Source organism: Castor canadensis, chromosome 7, assembly GCF_047511655.1.
Source record: "Castor canadensis chromosome 7, mCasCan1.hap1v2, whole genome shotgun sequence".
NCBI lineage: Eukaryota > Metazoa > Chordata > Mammalia > Rodentia > Castoridae > Castor > Castor canadensis.
Genome location: NC_133392.1, coordinates 16,595,192 through 16,617,929, shown reverse-complemented (window position 1 = coordinate 16,617,929; position 22,738 = coordinate 16,595,192). Strand labels below are relative to the sequence as shown.

General features: G+C 44.1%; 1 protein-coding gene across 7 annotated transcripts in view; it reads right to left on the bottom strand.

The window, feature by feature from the left end:
- Afap1l2 (actin filament associated protein 1 like 2) overlaps positions 1-22,738 on the bottom strand; it is a 94,467-nt gene that overhangs the window by 45,718 nt on the left and 26,011 nt on the right. The window contains exon 1 of one of the 7 annotated variants that reach the window (XM_074078250.1): positions 21,583-22,449. The exons of 5 other annotated variants lie outside the window; for them this stretch is intronic. In XM_074078250.1, the coding sequence (XP_073934351.1) occupies positions 21,583-21,703 (121 nt within the window). In that variant the 5' untranslated portion in view covers positions 21,704-22,449. Of the gene's footprint in view, positions 1-21,582; positions 22,450-22,738 lie in introns of those variants that run through there. One more of the 7 variants, XM_074078249.1, reaches the window with a different exon arrangement.

Below are 22,738 nucleotides of genomic sequence, written 5' to 3'. Positions count from 1 at the left end.
GAGGAGCTTGAAAAATCCTGATGCCTGGGTCCACCCAAAGATTCTGTTCTCATTGTTCTGGGAGTTATCTGGGGCCCCCAAAACTTTAAAAGCTTCCTAGGTGATTCTAAGGTACAGCCAAGGTTAATGACCTAAATAATAAAATAAATGATTCAATAATAAAATTAATGGACTGGGTGTTGGTGGCTCATGTCTATAATTCTAGCTACTTGGGAGACTGAGATCATGAGGACTACAGCTTGAGGCTAGCCCGAGCAAATAGTTCTTGAGATCCCATCTCCAAAACAAGCAGAGTAAAATTGACTGGAGGTGTGGCTCAAGTGATAGAGTGCCTCCTTTGTAAGTGTAAAGCCCTGAGGTCAAACGCCAGTCCCATCAAAAATAATAATGATGATGATGATGATTGACGATTAGCTTCATGAAAAATCCTTTTACTTATATGGCTCCTTCAAACTTCCACAGTGCTTCCATGTTACTCAATCCTGAATTATCTGTAGAACTTTCTAGGTTCACATTTGTTCCATGAAATCAGATGCATGTGAAAGTATTTTTCCTTTCTCCTCTGGATAGGAAGAGTGCAGAAGGCAAGCACCAAGATGTCTACATGTTCCTTATTATTGAACCCCCGTCTTTGTCTTGCCTAAGCAAGTAGAAGTTCTTAGCGCTACTGATTGGCAACCAATGATTCAGGGAATGTCCATTCTGCAGACTTGGCCCCAAGGAGACTGAGCCAGAAGTGTAAGGAACTTTCTCCAGATTAAATACTCCAGGAGGAGTTGTTCTTTATCTCCATCTCAAAGAAATCGTGAGGGGGAGAGGGCTTTACTCAGCTTACTAGCACTGAGAATGCTCTGCTCCCCATGGGCCTGACCTTCAAGGGTCATCTTGCCATCATTTTTGCAAGCTCTGCTTTTTCTCACCTATCTTGGAGTCTCATCACTTAAAACACTTTCCCCATGAACGGCCCACCCTCAGCATTCCAGGATTAGCCAGCCATGAGAGGAGAGAGAGAGAGAGAGAGAGAAGCATATGGGACAGATGCTTTGCTGTAGCTCGCACTACTGGAAAAACAACTTGAGCTGCTCACTGCTGACCTCTCAAATGGAACAAACCTCTCCAAGAGCAGGATTCCAACCCCAGTTAAGGAGCCAGCTGGAACCAGAGTCCCACTGCTGGGGCCCTTTGGAGATTCACATAGCTGAAGACACCAAACCAAGCACACAGAGGCAGAAAGGACCCCAGGCTTGCCAAGGGCCATCTCCACCGTGCCTCACTGCCCATTAGCACAGCCATCCGGCCTGCCCAGCACATGGCTAATACTTGGTGACTCAGACTATTGTCTATTTGCCCCATGAATACATATCCTTTGTTCCCAAAGAAATGGGAAGCTCTGTGTAGGTAGGGACACACGCCTGGATTTGGTTTCTCTGAAACAGAGCTGTATTCAAAGACAGTGCTTAGAAAACACCTGCTGAACATGATGCTGCCAGACAGACAGACACACGCACGTGCACATGCACAGATGCACAGACGCATGGGCTAATGAAAGTTCCTCCTACTAAAAGGGTGTGGGGACAGGTCAGTCTGGCAGGCAAAGGACTCAGTTCCTTGGCTGCAATTCCAGTCCCTAGCTGGGCCACTCAGCAGCTGTCCTTGGTTGCTAATGTGGCTGGTAGGTCACCAGGCATCTCACTCTCAGAGGGCATTTGTGGGGAGAACTTTCTCAAGGGTATGGTGGAAAGACCATGAGGTAACTGCTCCCCTAGAGATCAGGAAGACGGGGTGGATTCCATGCTCCCCTAGAGATCAGGAAGACGGGGTGGATTCCAGGCTCCCAGAGCCCTCCAGCACTTCAGGAGCATATGACAGCAGGCTTGAGACACTCCAAGTCCCTGCAGCCACTAGGGTCCAGGACAAAGAGGCTTTGGGGCCAGGAGGCCTTTAGTCCCCAGCCCAGTTAGGACATTCCTTGGATGCAATCTGCCAGAAGAGTGGCTTCATTCAGAGTCAGTGGGGGCCAGTTATGCGGGTGGGAGGCACAAAGGTTTCTCTGGTGTCTCCCTATGTGGCAAATCACACAACGGGCACAAACCACTTCTTCATAACAAGATTGTGGGGGTCTGTCAAGTTCACATCGGAAGTTTAAGAAATACTGTGTCAGCTAGAAAAAAAAGTAGGTTGGAAAATGATCACAGAGGCTCTCTTTTGATGGAAGGGTTATGGGAACTTTGTCTTCCCCTCCCCTCACCTCTTCTCCCTTCTCCTCTGCTCTCCTCTCTTCCCTTCCCTCCCCTCCCGTCCCCTCCCCTTCCTTCCCCTCCTCTCCCCTCCTCCTCAACACAGAACAGCCCTGGTTGTTCCATGGAGGGAAGGAACTACCTCAGTGGGCATTGTATTTTCAGCTTGGGCTATAAATTCAAGTTTGTCCTGTTCACTTGATACTTGCATTATAAAAAACGACACAAACTCAAGATGTATGGTAAAAAGAAAAATCACTGTACAGTCCAGATTTACCGTTTCTTTTCAGGATCTGTTCAAAGTAATGTAATGCCATTGAGCTGAATGTAGGGGCCTCTGCACCTTATTCAGAACTCACCCTCTTGGAGGTCAAAATCGGCCCCCATAACCCAATCACTCTTACCTTGGAGTCAGCTGCTGGGAGTCACTAGATGCTGCCCATGGGACCAATGGGCAAGAGCCCTTCTTTGGGGCTCCAAGGAAGCTGGGCAAGGAAAACAGAAGCCCCTCCCCCACTCCGCCGTGTTTCTTTGGCCTGAATCCTGGTGGCCACTGGGACCTGGAGTGTCTCTTGCCTGCCCTCGTGCTTCCCTTAAACTGTCTGAGTGTCCTGGGGGTCCTGCTCCTTTTGTTCTGGGTTCCTGGTCTTGAGAGGAAGCTTAACTTCTCTGTGCCTCAGTTTCCTCAATTATAAAATGGAGTTGATGATCATATCTACTTCATAAGATTGACATGAAGAGTGTAAAATAGTCCCACGTGATGCTTACATTAAGGTCAATCAATGTCAGTTGCTAAACAAAATCCTACTTTCTGTAAAATGGATATAAAAAAGCTCTCTATGCCACTTTAAAAACACACATGCACATTGCAATTTTTTAATAAGATACCTTCAAAAAAAGCAATTGGAGATGTCCCTGTTGGATTTTGAATGCTACTGAGTTGTGTCCCAGCAGAGGCCAACAGGGCAGCAAAGGATGAATGTGGGTTAATTCCTTCCAGAAAGTCACATTCCCAGAACACACAGAGCTGAGAAAGAACAAGGGAAGAGTTTCAAAGGTCCTGTGACTCAGACTGGGTTTCAACCGGTTAAATTAACACCAGAAACGGACAGAGCAAGAATCAGCGCCAGGCTGTGACTGGCAAGGTGACCACTAGGTCCTTTTGCATCTTCTCCACCCTTTCACCTGTCTCCACTCCCTACCCCCACCATGTGCCTGCCTGGACAGCCACCACCAGCAACGTTCCTTTGAGTAAAGAGCACAACAGTGTGAACAAGTTTGCCTCGGAAGTGAGAGCCCAAGAGTATAATCAGAGCATTCATGTTGCTTTTGCCTCTTTCCCGGCATCCATTTGCCCTAGTTCATAGCTAAGTTTCTTTCAGGAAACCTGCTCTCCCACTGTTATTATTTGTGTTTGGGTAGAACTAGAACCCCTCACCCTTACTACCACAGGCAGTCACACGACTGTGGACCTAACCAATCAGAGCATTTCATTTCACCAGCTGGTGATTCGATTAGGGATGGCCATGACTTGACCAGTCAAGTCAATGAGCGTCAGTCTTGGGACTATTCTTGGAACCATTAGGAAATGAGCATCTCCTTCTTCAGCATGTTGAGCTGCTAGAACCTCAGCCTGGGGCTGCTAAGACTGTCTCTAGGAACAGCCCACCCGAGAAAGAAACCAGACACTAGGGAGTCCAGACAGTATCATCCCAGTACCTGGACTCAGCAATGTCCCAAACTAGCTATTCCTCTATACCACCCAGTTACATGTGGCCAGGCATCTCATTTTCTTTGTTCAAGCCAGACTGGGCTGGGTTCCTTCAATAGTGAGCTACCCAGCCTACTTTCTGATTCTAGAATTTGGACCAGTCATCCTCCACATGAAATTCCAGTTCATCCTGTGAGAAAGGCATTATTGTGCCCAGGCCTGAAACCAGAGGAAGATGCCTCCACAAGGATCACAGAGCGAATATCAGAGTTCAGAATCAACAGGTCCTTCTGATCCATTCCAGTAAGGAGCCTGCCTTACACTGGTAAAGATTTTCTTATTAAAATGGACTCTACAGGGGCTGAGGGTGAAGCTCAGTGGCAGAGCAAGTGCTTAGCATGCTGAGGTCCTGGTTCAATCCCTAGCATCCCCCCTACCCAACACACACACAGAATAGATTGCACAGAGATGGGAACTCAAAACCATTCTAGTGAAAGCAAAGTACAGGAAAAAATCCAGAAAGAAAAGCACCTTGAGAAGACTGGGCTGTAATGTCACCAAGGTCTGGAGTGGGGGGCGGATCAAGGACAAGTGGGCAGAGAATAGTGAAACTAAACTCCCATCAGCCTTAGGAATAAGGAGTGAGAAGAAGAGGAAATCCTACAGTACACCAAGAGCCCATGCCTTGTCTCTTTTCCTGACAGGTGTCCCCTCCTATGCTGCCCTCCATGATCTCCTATATAGTACTTTGCAGACTGTGGGCCTGACCCTAGGGTGGAGCAGGAAAGGGAAGGATGTGAAGGAAGGCCTTCACTTATTCCAGGGAGCCCTACAGGGCAACTGGGTGGCAGAACAGGGGCAAAGCTGCAACTCATGGCTCCTGGAGTACAGAAGCTATGGAGAATGCCAGCCCTAACCTCCACACATGACCCCAAGGACTATGGACCAGAGCTTCAAGGACAAAGCAGTTAATGGAAATGGGTGCAATGTGATCATCAAGGTAGGGAAGAGATAAGAGAAACAATCCTTGCCTAAAATGATCCAATATTAGGAAGAGTGGAGGAGCAAAAGCTCCCTACCCCTTTCCCCCACCCTGGGAGCAAATTTAACAAAGCAGGTTGTTGTGAATGGCTGTCTAGCTTAGACTGGGCATGCTTCTGCTGATCCTAGCATCTCTGGATGTCAAGAAACTGACTGTCAGGGATAGAACCTGTATATAACCCCTTTGTGTGAGCCCCAGCACCTGAAAAGCAGACCCTTAAGAGTCTTGAAGGAGTTAAGAATCAGTAATGAGTGGAAAGTAATTACGCTGGTTGACTTAGCATTCTTTTCCCCTTCTCTGGGTAAATGGAGGGCCTGTTTCTCATGTTGTTTTGTGGTTGACCCCACCTTCATCATGAGATAGGATGCAGTCAGTCTTGCCATCCTTCAGGTCCCAGTGATAGGTCCAAGCAAGCCTGAATTCTCTCTGGGATTTGTTTTATGGGTTTGGGGAGTAAGAGGACTTCTCTTTGGATTGTAAGCCATGAGGCTATGAGCTGCAGTAGAGCCCCTCCCCCATACTGTTCCAGTCTAAGGATGAAGCTCAGAGGAGATCAAAGCTGGTAACTACAGGGAGACACAAAGCTGTCACCACATGGCGAGAGTTGTAGGTCCAGCCATGACTAAAGCTAACTTTGAACTTTGCCATCTTCATGAACCAATAAATTTCCTTTTCACATAAGCTTGTTTTCAGTTGCCAAAATACAGAGGCAGTTAGCTCCACATAAACCACTCCCTTTCTAAGGCATATCCCTATTTTTCAAAGCCATAAAATGGCCCAATAGTAGACTTAATTTCCTATCTCCTTTGAAAAGTTCCAATGTAAAGGCAGGTAGTTATTTGGATGAAATACATGGTGTCCAAACTCCAAGAAAAACCGCTAACAATGACCAACACATACCAAGGGGTGTTACTGCCATCAGAACTGTTCACCACAGAGAGAACAACAGGCCTAGGGACAAGGTGCCTCCTCACCAAAAGCCCATGTCCTGTTTCTTTTTTCTGATAGGTGCCCACTTCTCTGTGCTATCCTCCATGGTCTCCAGTACAGCGCTTTGCAAGCTGTGGACGTGACTCTTCAGTGTGCCCACAAAAGAAAAAACAATCAGTAAATCTGTGAACCTAACATTGCTCTAAAAAAAAGTGTATTTTGAAAAGTAGTAGTAAATATCAGAATGAATAGTCACTGGTAAAAGAGCACTCTTTTATAAAATTTTTGTTTCCAATTGCAGGGTGTGTGTGTGTGTGTGTGTGTGTGTGTGTGTGTGTGTGTGTGTGTGTGTGTGTCCTGGGATACACTGTAAAACATTTCAGATAATAGTCATAATCAAAAAGTTTCAAAAACACTATCACTGGTCTGTACCCTCTTATTTGAAATCCCTAAAGTCAGAGGTATTTTGAAATTCAGTAGATTCCAGATTTTAGAAATGTAACATGGTACACATTCCCCCAGCAGGGTCTGAGGAAAGACTCGGGAATAAAATGCACTAATATTTCTATAGCAAAATGCAAATATTTATATTAAGTGAGATAAACAAATTATAAATTGCCTCATCATTTCAGGGCAGGTTTGTTTCCAGATTAGTTTGTGCTTTACCAAAAAACCAGAAACCCAAAACCAAAAATCAAAACAACACCCCCCCCAAAAAAAAACCTTTTGTTTTTCCAAATTGGAGGGTTCTGGAATTGAGCAGATGGGATTGTGGACCAATGAGGGGATTCTCAGGATCTTTTTCTTTGTCCCAAAACTGACAACATTCCCATTTTTTTAAAGTTGCTCATGGATGATGTGAACTCACACTAAGCTTTTAATGGATTAATGCAAAGCCACAAGACCTAAGAAATCCACAGGGCTGTGGCTGGGTGGGCCTTTTAACAACCTTCCTCATGGGGGCTCTCAGCAACTGATGGCCTAAAATGGAACTGTCTAATTATTGGGCCACTCGCCACATGTGGTGATGGAGGACAGGAGATGTGGCTGTTCTGAGTTGGAATGTACTGTAAGTGTACAATAAAGATGGAATTTCAAAGACAGTGCAAAAATTTTAAAGAATATAAAATAAACAATTTTTATGTTGATTTCATGTTTTGAAACGATGGTGTTTGGATGTACTAAGTAAAATATATTCTTAAAATTAATTTTGCCTGTTTATGAATTTGAGAAATTTTAGATGTAATATGAAGTTACATATTTGAATTTTTGCATTCTTTTGATAGGATAGCACTGATCTACAACATCCATTATAGACAGAGCATTTTGCTTGTGTTACTATTGTTTGGTACCTGGGATTGAACACAGGGCATAGCCCACGCTAACCCCTCCCAGGTCCTAGACAGAACATTTAAGAAGTATGAAAAACAGTCATCTTTCTGATGAAAACAAAACAAAAACAATGTTCAGAGAGAGAAAGGGACTCATACAAGTCACAGTGAGTTTATAAAAAATCCAAACTTTCTAGCCCTGAAATAGCTCCTGCCCAAGGCTTTCTTACCCGGACTTCATGTAGTTTTGCATCGCAGAGAGTAAAGGGAGGTCAGCCCTAGTAAGAGTTTCAAAGGAGCAGTGAGGAGGGCTCTAGGCTTTACAATGTGTTGGTGGATCTTGATTTACCAAGGTGAGAAGGAGCTAAAAAAGGAAAGCTTTCTCCTCAGGAAAACAGCCATGACCTGGATGAAGAAGATTTGGTTACTCAGTGCAAGCTGTTCTTTGTTTACATGAATTAGAGCCAGTTATTCATCACAGAAATATTCTAAATTAAACCCTCGAAGCCCTGTTATATAAACAACTTAAAGGTATCAGAATTTTGAGTTGGATCGTTGTTTTTGTTTAATGTTTCAGCCAAAGTTTGTCAAAAGAAACTGCTGATGTACAATTTCAGACTCCTCCAGTGCATTGCATTTGGGGGAACATTTTAAGTTTGCATTTTTGGCTCTTCATTCAAATCTCCTTTTCCCTTCCTGGCCAGTCTCAAAGGGACCTTTGCTCCTTATCTCCCTGCCCTGCTTCCTCTCTGCTCCAATTTCTCCAACATTCTGGGCTCCAACCTCAAATATCCTGAAATTGTCTATAGATACTTTTTCTCTGGTCTAACTGTGTTTTCTAATGGAACACCCATAGACACCCCCACTCTCTCTACATTATTATCCCCTTGACCTTGAAAACAAGCCTATCAGAGCCCCAATACATGGTCAGCATTTTAACTAGCCAACACTCTTAGCTTCAATCTCACTGAATCTCACTACAGTCATGTCTATCCATAACAACTGTTCAACACATTTCCTAACTGTTGTTCAACAAGTGTTTCCCAGGTTGGGAATGAACACCCAGTGGTCCATGCAAAGATGTGTGCAGCACCTATTCTCTGCAAAGGCCATGCTGAGCAACCCAAGGACAAAGGCAAACAGGCCAAGTTCCTCTTTCCTACTTCCTGACATCATAAAAGAAGAATGCATGTTGCGATTCTGTTTGCATGTAATACAGTAATGCCTCCTTTGTTTCCTCCTTTCAAATAAAGTGCGACTAAATTAAGGACACTTCTTATAATGAGTGGTATCTTAGAATCAACCATTCTTTAACCAGCTCCTCTCCTTCCAACCATAGTTATTTTTTATTCTCTCATAGAGGAATATTGGCATTGTACAGTCTCTTTTGACAGCGGGCTACTTTCTACTTGTTTTCAAGTCCTTTAAATACTGAAGTTGTGTCTGTCTCAAACATCAAACCAGATTTCTACCACACAAGCATCAAGTCTTCAGAATTCAGAAGCCCCAGAACAATCCTAGCTCTGAATACCAAACTTTGTTGAGGAGTTGCTTTCTTTAAAATGAAACTAAACTAAAAACAAAATAAAACAAACAAAAAGCACACTAGGAATGAAGGGCCTTCCTTTTGCTTTCTTTTGTTCTCAATATAATTAGCAACAAGGATTAATAAATTTATGTTAGGCAATTTTTTACTTAAACAAACTATGAAGATAAAATTATAATTTAACAAATAACACAACATACTATTAATAATAAGCCAATGAAAGAGAAAGGAGAATCACTCAAAAGAGGAAAACTGATTTTATTAATAACAAAGTCAGGCTGGCTGTGGTGTTGCACGTCTGTGATTCCAGCACTCAGGATGTGGAGACAGACAGACTGAGAGTTCACAGACAGCCTGGGTTACATAGAGAGACCCTGTCTCAAAATACGAAAATGGTAGTAATAATAATAAAGACAGCCAAATGATGACAAAGGTTATCTCACTCTGCTGAGGCTTTACAATGAGCCTATGCGGTGTATATAATCATCCCTTAGATAGAGAAACAGGCCCAGGATGTTTAGTAACTTTCCCACGTTCACACAGTTAGTTAATCTAGATCTGAATTCAAGTCACTCTGACCCCTCCCACCATTTCCTCAGCTGGACTCTTATAACTTCTTCTTTCATGTACAAACAATAAACATAAAATAAAATAATTTACCATCCTTTGAAATTGGAGCCTAGATGAGGTGTATCTAAGGAATAAAAACCTAGATTTGTACAAAAATACAAAAGAACTCTGCCACTCCATTTCATCTTGCTCAACAGAAACAGAATCATATCCTCTGAAATCAGTAAAGCAAACGAACACAAAGAACATAATAAAAGACTCAAGAAACCATACGATAACAGGTGTTGAGACCACTGTTATTAAGGTTGCTGGTGTGTGACATTGTTCAAATGCTTGACAAGTTTGTCAACAAATCTTGCATGGTAATTATTTGCTAGTATCATATTTGCTAAGTATGGGTAGGCAAACTGCAAAGAGCATCTACTTTATTACTGGGTTTAAGATGATTTTTGGTATTAAAAAGACTAAATGACTTCTAATAAAGTTAACTAATAAAAAACCCATTCACTGAAGTGTATTTCCTGAGCCCCATGTGTAGCAGCATAACAGCTAGGAAAGAACTGTGGCAGGAGGGAAGCCCAATGAGCTCCACAGATCAGTACGACTGGTGGTGTTCCTCAAGCCACATGGAAATGCAGCCATTTTTCTGCACCCTCCACTATGGGTGTCCTCATCAGAGGAGATTCATGGTGAATTGTGACTGTAGATGGATAGGGAATGACCGGCTTACATATGATGTTTTAATGAAAGCCTTCCTCTGGCTATTAGGAATAGGTTTCAAACAAGGGATTTCTTGGCTTAATGTAGACCTGCTCAAAAAACCGAGACGGCTCTCCCTGCACTGTAATTATGTATCTTACCCATCTTCTCTTTCATGAATTTTTAAAAGGTACCAATATGGTCAGGGCAAGAGGCGAAGAAAGCCAGTAGAATCTCAGAAGGAAACAACCCAATTTACAAAGCCCTCTTTGGATTTCTTCCTTGACCTCTTCAATCCTCTTTCAACTGAGTATAACTTCATCAAGGACACTAAAGAAGGCTGGGTATATGACACTACATCCTTAACCAGAGTGATTCACCACAGAGAGAGTGATGATTAATTTTATGTGTCAATGTGACTGGATCGTGGCACCCAGACATTTGGTCAAGCATTATTCTGGGTGTGCCTGTGAGGTTTTCTGGATGAGAGTAATATTGAATCATTAGAGTAGGTAAAGCAGATCATCCTCACTGATGTGATTGGCCCTCATGCAATCAATTGAAGACTTGAATAGAACAAAAAGACAAAGTAAGAGGGAACTGCTCCAGCCTGGCTGCTTGGGCTGAGATACCAATCTTTTCCTGATTTCAGACACACCGAATCTGCCATTGCCTCTCCTTAGTCTCTAGCTTGTCAACTCCAGATTTTGGGTCTTCTCAGCTTCTGAATCACATGAGCCAATTCCTTATAATTAATCTCTTTCTATATATAGACAGGTAGATAGACAGATAGATAGATAGAAGACAGACAATCATATTGGCTTTGTTTCCCTGGAGAATCCTGACTAACACAGAGAGCTTCTGCAAACAAGGGAGGTACACTGCTCAAGTTGATACACACTTAGAAAGGGCAAGAAAATTAGCATTACTGTCCTGAAAAATCTAAAACCTCCAAGATACTTTTCTACCCTTTTCCCAGTGTTCCAGTGAACTGTGTTCACTTATTCCGGTGAACACAGTTAAAAACTCATGGATCCAGAAGTCTCTTCAGTGTTGAGGCTCAGAAGTTCTCAGCGCTTTGAACATGTAATTTCTTTATCAAGCAAAATTCCTGCACCAGTACAATGATTCCTCTCACTTAGATATATACGATTCTAGTAAATCCATAGAACCAAGTGTCAGAATGAACATGGGCAGAAAATAGTGGCAAATTTCCATCTGAGAAGGTCTGGAGTCTGTAGCATTACTGTGATCTCTCAACCAATCCTGGGCCAGAAATATCAATAGAATAATCAGGAAGTTTTTCCAATCTCAATACAGATTCCTATCCTGGAAGAATTCTGCCAAATATTAAAACTGAAGGCCTCACGATAGCAGTCACTTAAGACAGCACTGCCACCGGACACATGATTGGAACAGAGAGGTAGGGAAACTCTGGGCCTGAGTGGGGGAAGCCCTGAACTACCTTGATCCTCTTTGGAAACTAGGAGGTCCCATGCTCTAGGGGATGCTAGTTCAGCCAGCTGTGACAGTGTGCTTCTCCAGTGTCATTTCTTCATTCATTCATCTCTTCACCGAATAGGTATGAAGCAATTAGTATGAATCAGACCTTGAGAATCAGCCTCTAAATAAAATAAAGCTTACATCTACATGGCCTGGCAGTTCTCTTGCTATAGTTGCATTGGCTTTTCTGTATTCTTTGGATAAACATCAATACAAAATTCTTAGTATTCTTTACATCCAGTATTTTTCTATGGTTTTCCATGCATGAATGAGTGGAAGAAAAGCCTGTAATTTTTTTTGTACAGCTACTTTACTGTAACAGCTGTTAATTTTTTCTTTCTTTTTTTTTTAGGAGACACATGTTAATTTATTACAGCAAGATTTTATGTCTTCATTAGTCATTAGCAAAATTTTGTGCCGGAAGTTCTTTCTTCTTTAATCTTGGCAGCACTGGCATTACGTATAACTCAGTGATTAAGACAAGAATATCCTGCAAATAGGAAGGTCATTAATAATTTTTTCTTTCTTATGACCAAGGGAGACTAGCGCAGTAGAAAGAGCTGGATTGGAACTTTGCGGCTGCACTAACAAGCTTTGTGAATGTCAACAGGTTTTATGATTTCTTTGAGCCTTCATCTTTCCACCAAAAGCAAAGTAGGAAGAAAGGTTAACACACAGGTTAACACACAGGGTTAGTGTGAAGATTGAAAACCAATGACACAAAACATTACACATACACAAACATACTTATTCTTTTGGGGCAGGGGCAGATGGATACTGCTACACAGCCCAGACTGGCCTCAAACCCATGATCCTCCTGACTCAAACCTCCCAAGTGCTGGAATTACAGGTTTGCAGTGATACACCTAGCTAATAAGTGTTATTTTTCACTCACCCCACTACAGTGGATTGAACTGTGCTGCCAGCAAGGTTTATCCAAGTCCTAATAGCTGGTACCTATGAATGGGACCCTATTAGGAATTGAGTCCTTGCAGGTCTGATTAGATTAAGGCTTTCAAGAAACAGGCAGGGCCTTAAACCCAAGGACTGGGTTCTCTTATAAGAGAAAGGAGAGGGAGACTTGGGGCTCAGAGAATACGCCATGTGAATGTGAAGGAAGAAATTATAGAGATGCTGCCAGAGTTAAGGGACAGCTGGAAAAGGCAGGTGTCCCTGGCCAGAAGCTGGAAGAGGCAAGGAAGGCTGCTCCTCTAGTGAGCAGACTACAGGGCCTTGCTAATACCTTGATTTTGGACTTTTGGCCTCCAGAACTGTGCCATTTAAACCATCATAAACTGTGTGGGAGTTAGTTACTGGCATCCCTAGGAAATGAACACTTCCCCATTGACTCATGGAGCTAGGGTAGAATATTCCAGGGTTGCTTCAGGAAGTAAACAAAGGGCCCCTGTAAGGAACAGAATTCCAAACAACTAACCTGGTTGAACCCGATCTGTTTTTCCAGTGGATTATATGGATATGATTAGGTTTAAAATCAATCAGGACAAAATCCTCACAATTTGAAAACATTCACCCTGGCGAAACAAGGCCCCCCGTCCTTGCCACACATAAGCTTTCACAGAGAGCTGAGTACGTGAGGTCACGGAGCTTCCTCACAGGAGTCAGACAGGTGCTGTGGAACAGCTGTGTGGCTCCCAACAGAGAGGTGTTCAGGCCATGCTCAGCCAGGCTCTGCCCTCACTTGGTGGCAGCAGGGACCACGCCTGTCACACACTTAAGTCATTTTATAGAAATAATTTCTGGACACAAGCAGCAAACTGGGGAAAGAAGGGTTTCTGGGAGTCAGGAAGGGGAACTCTTCGAATGTACACAGGCAGAAATTCCAAATTGTGAGGTGAGTGTGTGACACACCTTGTAATCGCCTGCCTGCACTTGGGAAGCTGAGGGAGGAAGACGAAGTTCAAGGTTAGCCTGGGCTAAATACTGAGACCTTGTCTCAGAAACAGAAGAACAAGAAATTCGAAGTTGTGTCTCTTTTACCGTCCTTGAGCCCACTGGGCCATACTACCCTGTGCAGCCTGCTGCATTCACTGCAATGCCATGCTGGACCCCTGCCCCCTCTACGCAGGTGGGAGCAGGTTGATCCCCCTACTCTGTAGCCAGGGCTCCTGCTCCTTCCTGTCTATCATGGCTCCAGCCAGCACTCACTGACTTGCAAGTGCTGGGCTGGGCACTTATGCAAAAATCTCATTTCAGTCCTCCACAAGCTTTCTCTTTGCTCTCACTCTGTTTCCCAGGGTGGCCTTGAACTCTTGAGCTCAAGTGATCCTCCTGCTTGGCCTCCTGAGTAACCAGGACAACCATGCATGCCCAGCTTCTATAACTTTTAAGGCAGATCTTATTGTCCAATTTTCAAGTAAAGGACCGTGAGTGAAACGCCTTTCCTAAATGTCAGGAGGTAACATTTGGCTGAGCCAAAATCAAAACCTGGGTCTTTGACCTGGAGTCACCACTCACTGTCCTTCCTGAAGGCCTTCCCTGATCAGTCCACTTGGCTTTTGTCCCCTAACAGTTAGCCTCCTCTGTTCACACCACGAAAAGGAGTGTGCTGTTTATGTGACAGCCTGCTAAATCCAGGTATTCTCACAGTATTTTTTATCATTCTTACAACAACCCTATGTGAAATTCAGCATTAGCCCCATTTCACAGACAGGGAAACTGAGGTATCTGAAAAAGAAAGGGCCTTGCCCAAAGCAACAGAGCCAATCGAACACAGAGAAGAATATGAGCCAGTGCACAGAGAGGATATGAGCCCTTTCCCTGCAGGCCCCTGGCAGTGCTACTGCTTGATCATGAAGGAATCTTTGAGCAGCAGCTGCTGTTTTAGGCTAATTAAAGGCTAAAGGAATGAGAACCAAGTTGTCACTTTCATTCGCTCTTTGAGTCCTTTTCCCATGCTGACATTCTCCAGTGCAGGCTGCTGTCTCATTAAAAACTCGGTAAAGACACAGCTGTGACAGCTGCTAAGAGTTTGTCCCTGGGCTGCTGCTGCTGGCTGGGACAGGAGAGGGGTCTGGTAATCAGTCTTCATGTGTAACTTAGGAGCCTACATGAGTGACCAAGGCTACTATAACAAAGCAGAGACTGGGCAGCTTAAAACAACTGTCCTGTCACAGGCTGGAAGTTCTACGGCTAGAAGTCAAAATTACATGTCAACAGGGCCATGTGCCCTCTGAAGGCTCTGGCAGAGAATCCTTCTGGTGGTAGCAGCAATCCTTCACATGCCTTGGCTTGTAGCCCCATCCCTTCAATTCCATCCTCTGCTGTTACATGGTATTCTCCCTGTGTATCTCTGTGCCCAAATTGCCCTCTTCTTATAATGACACCAGTGATTGGATAAAGGCCAATCCTGATCTAGGATGACATCACCTTAACTTGATAATATACATAAAGATCCTATTTCCAAAATAAAGTCACATTCAAGGATTTAGTGCTTGAATGTATCTTTTGGGGAGATACAATTCAACTCACAACAGGGCACATGAAAACTACAATGAATCTTCTTTAACCCTCTTACCTGTGGCCCCAGCACCAAGTAAGGCTCTCCCTCCTCAGCTATCAGGGGCTGAGCTGAGTTACCAGGTTGGCCACAGAGGGGCTAGATGGGACCTCTCCCTTGGGTCCCAGCCCAAATAAATAAGAATCTCTCTTGGGGAATCTAAGTACCTGGAGGCAGCTGGTTCATCCAAATAACAAGAGAGGATTAATCCGGAGGCAGAAACTTACCAAGCATTGATTCAAATGAGGTGTAAGTCACAAGCAACCAATGGCCGTTGCTCCTCCACAATGTGTCCAGGGTTTCCCTGACTCCATCAATAAAGCCTCGAGGACTCCTGCGAGTCTGCCTCTACTCTCTTACCCTCCTTCTCCAGCCCATCAGTATCACGAACGTGCCTTCCTGTCTGTCTTGAGTTCACTGGGTCGCATCCCACAGCTGCTCAACATCAGTTCGTCAATAGGTAAGTGAATGAATGAGTGAGTGATATTGTGAGAGGCATTTTGTAGGAAGACAAAGCCCTACCAGAGGAGTAAATTGAGTTTTGCCACCTATCAAAGAGTTTGTAACACAGAAGGTAGGACAAAACCTACTCAACTCACCACCCCACTAATCAATTATCAACATGTTATACCCACAGCATTGCTATTTTGTGGGGGAAGAAAGAACAGTGACAAAGGATGCAGGGGGAGGGGGATCAGAGAAGGCAGAATAATGTCAGGGTAGGCCTGGGAAGGTCTGGATAGTGGAGATGGGCAGAGGGTTCCCAGAAGATGGTAAGAGAGAGCTGAGAGGAAAGGGTGGGTAGAGCAAGAGCTTAAGGTAGGCAAACTGTGCAACATGACTCCAGTGACAGGAGGTAGGCAGACTGAGAGAGCCTTGTGCTCACCTTGCTCCCCAGGAAAAGCCATCTAGCTGGCAATGAGAAGTCATGATGGCTTGGAACAGGAGACTGAGAATGAACAGAATTGTGTTAAGAGTCAGTTGGCTGTTTTGTGCATGGTGACACAAAACAGAAGGAAGCATACTAGCAATATGATGCCTATCTTTGCTTCAGTCCAGCCACCAATTCAAGGTCACAGCTCTCTGACAAAGACCGTGCATTGAGACTGGCTGATGAGCCTTAAATACTGTCCAGAAACGTTGCCAAGACATGTTTTACAAGTCCAAAGGCCTGAAATCAAGGTGTCAACACTTTGGGTTTTCAATAAGAAGCAATTCCTTCCCCCCTTCTCCATATACATACTTATTAAATCATTATGACCACTTTGGCAAAGAGAGCAGCTAAGTTCTCCAAGCCCTGCTAAGTGCTCACTGATACAACAATACGGTGTTAGACAAACAAACTCTGCAGAAGTGTCTAGGGGGTGTGTCATACTCTCTTTCATTCCCAAGTCAACATATAATCCAGACGTCCTTAGGCATCATGACCATCCAGCAAGTCAAGTTAGTATGGTTATTTCTGATGGTCCCTGAGAATCAACCTGTTGATAAACAAAGAGAGGCACCAAACTCAGTCACAAGATGGCCATCCAGATGATCCAGAATATGTTTAAAATAATTTAAATTATTACTAAAATGAATGTATAAAATCTAAAATCCTCATGGAGAACACATAAAGAAACAAATAAGAGGACTCAACTTAAGAAACAATCTTTATCCTTTGTGGACAGTCATCTGCAGTAGCCTTTTCAACTATAGTTATCACAAGACTCATGATCTTCATAAAAATACTGTTCCAGCTCAAGTGCATCAGAATTCCATTACCATAGTTGGTCCAAGGGCCTGCTCGTGTTTGACCATTCTCGATTTCTTAGATTTTCATCATATAACTGTCTTTCTGGAGCTAAGACGGATGACAAAGGTAAGAGTATGTGTAGGAACAATGATTTTGGGAGCAGTTTCATTAATTACCAGGAAGCACCACGTGTCTTAATTCTCAGAAACAAGATGCCACCTCTTAGCAAAAAGGAAAGATTCTTGGATACTTGTGAGATAGGCAACTTGGGGCAGGCCTGGTGAGATGTCCATAGCAGACTCCAGGAGATAAGGTCGTAGAGTCCGGAAAACCAAAGGGCAGAGAAGCTTCATGAAGGGGAGTGCACAATACCCTGCCTTGATCTGTGATACTCCCTATAGGATTTCTGAAACTGAGAACAGAGAACCAAAATCCAAGCCCAGAGAAGGGTAAGAACATGAAAATTGAGCTCCCCCTTTCAAAGGAGTCAAAACAGGAAGGTAGGTAAGGGGTGAGGGGTCGGGTGGGGGGGTAATTATCTGATCAGATGAAACCTGCCAGGGCTTCAGGAGTGACCAGCTTCTTCCTGATGCTAAGTTTAAGAGGAATTCCTCCCACTGGACAGACCAGGGCTTTTTCAAATTAACACTAAGCCGAGGGCCAAGCTGGCAGGCTAAGATGGCTAGGCCACACCACGCCCATGAACAAGGCCCCAAATGCATGGTTGGTGACAGCCCACATATCACTTACTGGGCTAAACCAAAAGGAAAGCAGAGTTTTGGGAGACTTCCCATGTCTCTGTGCAGCAGGAGCCATCCTGACAAAAGGCGAATAGACAAAGAGCATTCTGGGAACACTGTCTGTGCCAGGGTAAGACATCATCAGCTGTGCAAATGGACACAGAGGTTGATATTTGCAACAGGCCAATCACATGTTCTCTGAGAACTTGCTACAAAGAGCAAATTTTGGGGCACATTCCATCCCTAAAATGCCAGGGGGAAAATTGCTCAGTGATTTGGTCCATCTGTCTATGGGGACTGTCTTCACTGTGCACCCCTCCCCTACTTCAACATGGAGTGGCCTCACACCACACAAGACTGAAAGGACAGGATGTGGTTCTGGGCAAGGGCTAAATGTGAAAACGGTTGTCTGCTGAGCAGCAAGGAACTAACGAATAATAAGCCCAGTCCTGGAAGCAGCCGGTAACAGGAGAACAGAGGCAAGGTTAGAATGCAGTCCCTAGTAAATCACTGTTGATTGCCAGTAAGAAAGGAATGAAGGCTCTGCTTGAACTTGCAAGTTTATTTCAGGTTATTCCAAAGCCTTCCCAGGCTCCTTGGCAAGGAGGCAGAGGCTGGCAGGGGGAGTGGGAAGAAGACTGCTCTCCACCCCTTTCTAACTGTGGGATAATGTTTTGCAACATCAACACAGCAGCTGACGGCTATGGGAATGCACACAAATTCAACACAGAGAATCAACTTATCCTTCCCAGCCTCGCAGGCCAGGCTGAAGCATGGCGCGTGGGATACTCAACTGTGCAGACACATTAATGTACACCATGCACACACAGGGAGCAGAGATAAGCAACATGAACCACCAAAAGTGAGGCTGCTTAGAGTGAGTTGGTGCAACACTGTCCTATTTGGCAGAGAAGATAAGAGAAGGTATAAGGCAGATGAACACATAAAGAAATATGTGTGGGTATATATGCCCACAGTGGAATATTATTCAGCCATTAAAAAAATAAGTCCTTCCATTTGAGACAGCATGGGTGAACCTGCAGGACATTATGGTCAGTGAAATAAGCCTGACATAGAAAACCAAATACTGCATGACTTTTCTTATATGGGAGATGTACTCATAGAAGCAGCGAGTACCTGACAAAATCAATAAGCCCAAGTCATATTCTTCAGTTATTTTTGGCACTGCCTGTCCAAAAACATAAATCAGAAGCTAGAGAACATCCCCTGGAGTTGAGGTGCACAGTCCTCTTTTGCCACCACAAAGCAGGGTGCCCACAGGGCCACCCTGCTTCCTCATCACTAATAGCAAATTACAGACATTAATACTGCCAATAATTCACTTTAATACTCCTCTTTGAACAGTGCAATATATATATACATATGCATATAAGTTCATTTAAATCCACACCCCAGGGGCGGGGAGCTAGTGTTTACAGTATCCAAGCCAGATTGCACACACCACAGGCCCCTGATTTAGTTGAAAAACTCCAATCAAAAGTCCACACCCCAAAGACAGCCGCTACAAGGCTTTGGCTATTTTTGTAGAAGCTAAAAATGCCTCTTTGCTGAAATGAGTAGTATTCGGGAAAAAATGGAGTGGCTGGAAATTCCAGCACCTCCGCCCTTGTGTGGCTGGGATATGAAAACCTGCATAAGCCCATCTCATTATTCCCAGTTGCATCCTGGGCCCAGAATAAAATGCAGTACAGTGTTCACCCAATATGTTGCCTAATCTGCTTGGGGAGCTAGATGCTGCCACTAGCACTCTGTGCCTGCCTTAAGGGAGGCATTTGTTTGTAGAACAGATAAATGCCAGAGAAATGGGGCTTCGTCAGGTCCAGAGACCTAACTAGAAGATTGCTGTTCTGGGACCTGTTTGTTAACAGATGTTTGGGATGCAGAGGAGTGTGGTCTGAGGCTCGCTTTCCTTTTAATATCAGTTAGGAGTGAAATTGTGGGTATGGGGTCTATAGTCTCCCTTATAGATTCTAACCCTGGAAGTCACCCGAGTTTGGCCAAAGTACCCCTGGAATGGTAATCTCCCTCCTCTCCATCTGGAATTCTTCCTTTTTCTGCCCTGCCATATAAACCCCATCTATCTGAGGTCCTACTTCTTCCTCCAAACACCTCCAGCCATCAGGACTTAGGTAGCAGTAAGGCAATATGGAGCTGAACTTGACATTTCCCACGGCCAAAAAACATATTTAGGGACTGTAGGAATATAGTGTGCATGCCTCTGTGACAAGCCTGTGTCTGCTGGGCTCCCTGCATTCCCAGGAGAGGACTGTCCTAAGTGTCTGGCCATTGGCTGGCAGGGGCCAATGTGGGATTGTAGCTTCTGTCTCATCTCTCCCCACTGGTTACTGGACAGAACAGCTAAATAACACTGAAAAGTATTCTCAGTCTGACTGTACACAGGCTCAATTCTTAAAGGAGAGAGCAAACTGGCTTTGTGTTGAGAAAGGGAATAGGGATGAAAAGGGATGGGACCTGGTTACCATCTTGGAAAACCTGCAGTTTCAGCTGGGAACAGACAAATCACAGAATGAAAGGCTTCTGGTGTGGGTGGTGGTAAATGCTGATCTAAAGAAAGCAGACTGGAAAGGCAAAGCCCCTCCTCAGTCCAAAAAAAAAAAAACAAAAACGATGATTTACCAGGGTCAGAATTTAGGCCATGGAAAATTCTATGTTTACTTCATTTTTTTTCTTAACAGCACAAGAGCAGAGGGAAGATTTTTTTTTTTTTTGTGGGAAAAAAGTCCCTTTACAGCTCATAAACCTAGTGAATTAAATAGGATTCCAGAGTGTGGGTTATCTGGATGAATCCTTCCATATATTATCAGAGAAAATACAATGAAATGCCTCTCCCCATGGGGACCACTACATTAACTTCTCCCCAGCAAGTCACATCCTATAGAGACAGCACCAACAAAAAGGTTCCTTTCCCTTAACCTGAATGAAACAGCAAAATTCTAAACAAATTTGTTCTAAATTGAAATTTCTGGGCTTGAGGATTGATGCTGTAAGAGTTGTTTTGAGGAGAATCTCAGATGGCTAAAATATTTAACCCCAGAATGACCACTGGCCTTGTCCCTTGGTCCCCAGACAGTCACCTGGGCAGGCCCTGGAGCTGTCCTGGGAGTCCTCCCTCCTCATCAGGAGCTTTGGGCACCATGCTACATTCCAATGGGTTCCTTGATTTTCCTTCTGTCAACACTGGCCCAGCCCTAGGCTGACTTGCCATTGTTTGTCCCAGAATTTATGGCTCAGATAAGGGAAGTGGCATAGGGGCTGGGTGGGGTGGAAGGGGCGAGGGTTGCCATGAGTGAAATAACCTGGTATTTTCTTTTGCTTTATCCTTCATATCTCAATGCCCAGAAGAGGCCTAGGGTGGCCAGCTCCGGAAGTTTTCATGATGGCAAATACTTTCTCAATGACTTCTTTTGTGTATTTTCTCCTATTTTTATAAGTTAAACTTTTATTGGAAAAATGGAAGGTATGCACGTGGTAAGTAAATACAAATATTGCAGATACATGAATGTATATCAAGCAGCAGTACCAACACAGGCAATGAAGAGTGGCCCCTCCCATTTTAAACCCCCCTGCCTCAACCCTCTTCCTGGCAGCTGTCATCAATGGATTATGAACCCTTCCAGGAATTTCCTACACATAACATTCTATATAGAAAATATTCATGGAAAAATACAGATAAAGCTCTTTTCTTCAATTATGCGCACTCTATATATAGCACCCTGACCTTGCTATTTTTACTTGCTAATGTCCCTTGCAGGCAACATATAAATGAGCCTTATTCTTTTTAATAGCTATATGGGATGTCATCAAATGGATGTCATGTATTATTTTAAAAATATCTTTTTGCTTATAAGGTGCTAAGTAATATCATTTTAGAAAATTTGCATTATAGGAAATGCATGCTAATGAGGAAAATCCCTTCTTCCCCTTCTTTTTTAAAGCTTTTAATCCCAGCACTTTCAGTCCTTTAAATGACAACACTCACCATCAACAGGGAGAAGATCAAAGCCATGTCCCCAGAACTCTGCCTCTGCTCTCTTGTCCTCCCTCTTGGAAGCTTCCAGGCCTCTGTCTCCATGGTTACCTGTCAACAGGCCCTTCCCCATCAACTCCAAGTGGCAAGATAATCTTGCTGTCCCTGTGCAGGTAAAAATAGTAAGGCCTGGTCCACAATATACAGAGCACGTTCAGTGGGACTGAAGTCAAGACTCCAAGACCACACCTCCCTATCCTTAGCAGAGGACACACAAGTAGGAGCCCCTGCCCCCACGGAGCTTACATTCCGTGTCACACCGAAGTCCCATTCATTAAAACCAACAAGCTCTACCTGACCAATCCACTCTTGTGCCTTCTCTGTTGCTTTCGCAGTCTGGGATTGGAAGGACATTGTGTTGATTACTTCATAGACCTTAAAATGCTCACCCCATAAATCTCCCAGGCAACACAACCCCAAATATTCCAACTCAAGTTACAGATTTGAAACGCCTTCACATTGTTGCTGGATGTTTCTGAAACTTGGTCATTTAAGCAGAAAGGGAAAAAATTTCTAGAAACTTTCTCCATGAGACAAACAGCACAGCTGGCCAAACCTCTGGCACAGAACCATCATGCCAGGGGCAACAGGCCTGACGGGACAGTTGTGTCATGTAAGGAGCTGCAGATGTGATTCTTCCCTAGAGGTTCTTCCCAGATACCCAGCTGGGCAAGACAGCCCTACTGGGCCTCCAAAGACCCTCTGTCCTGGCCTCAAAATAAAGGCAAATGCTTTAAGCCCTGGCTTGGGAGAAGCCATTCTCACTGGTTCAGGAGCAGCAGTGTTACTCCTCCAGATTTGTTTCCTGTCTTTAGCTGCTCAGCATCTACATAGGATCTGCCAGAGTCCTGAACTCACCCCCAGCTGGATGATTCTACCAAAAAAAAAAAAAAAAAAAAAAAAAAGAATACAGCTGTTTTAGCTTCTCCATCCTTGGAAAGCATTTCCAAGTAGAATCTGGAAGGGGCCCAGGGCTGAGACTGCATCCTGAAGAAACTCTTTCCTAGACAGACATTAGAGAATTAGGTCTACAGGGTGGGGAGGGGCTGAGAGGGTGGGAGATGGGGAAATCTGGGCTTAAGTTCCTTGGGGCCAATGAACAGAAACA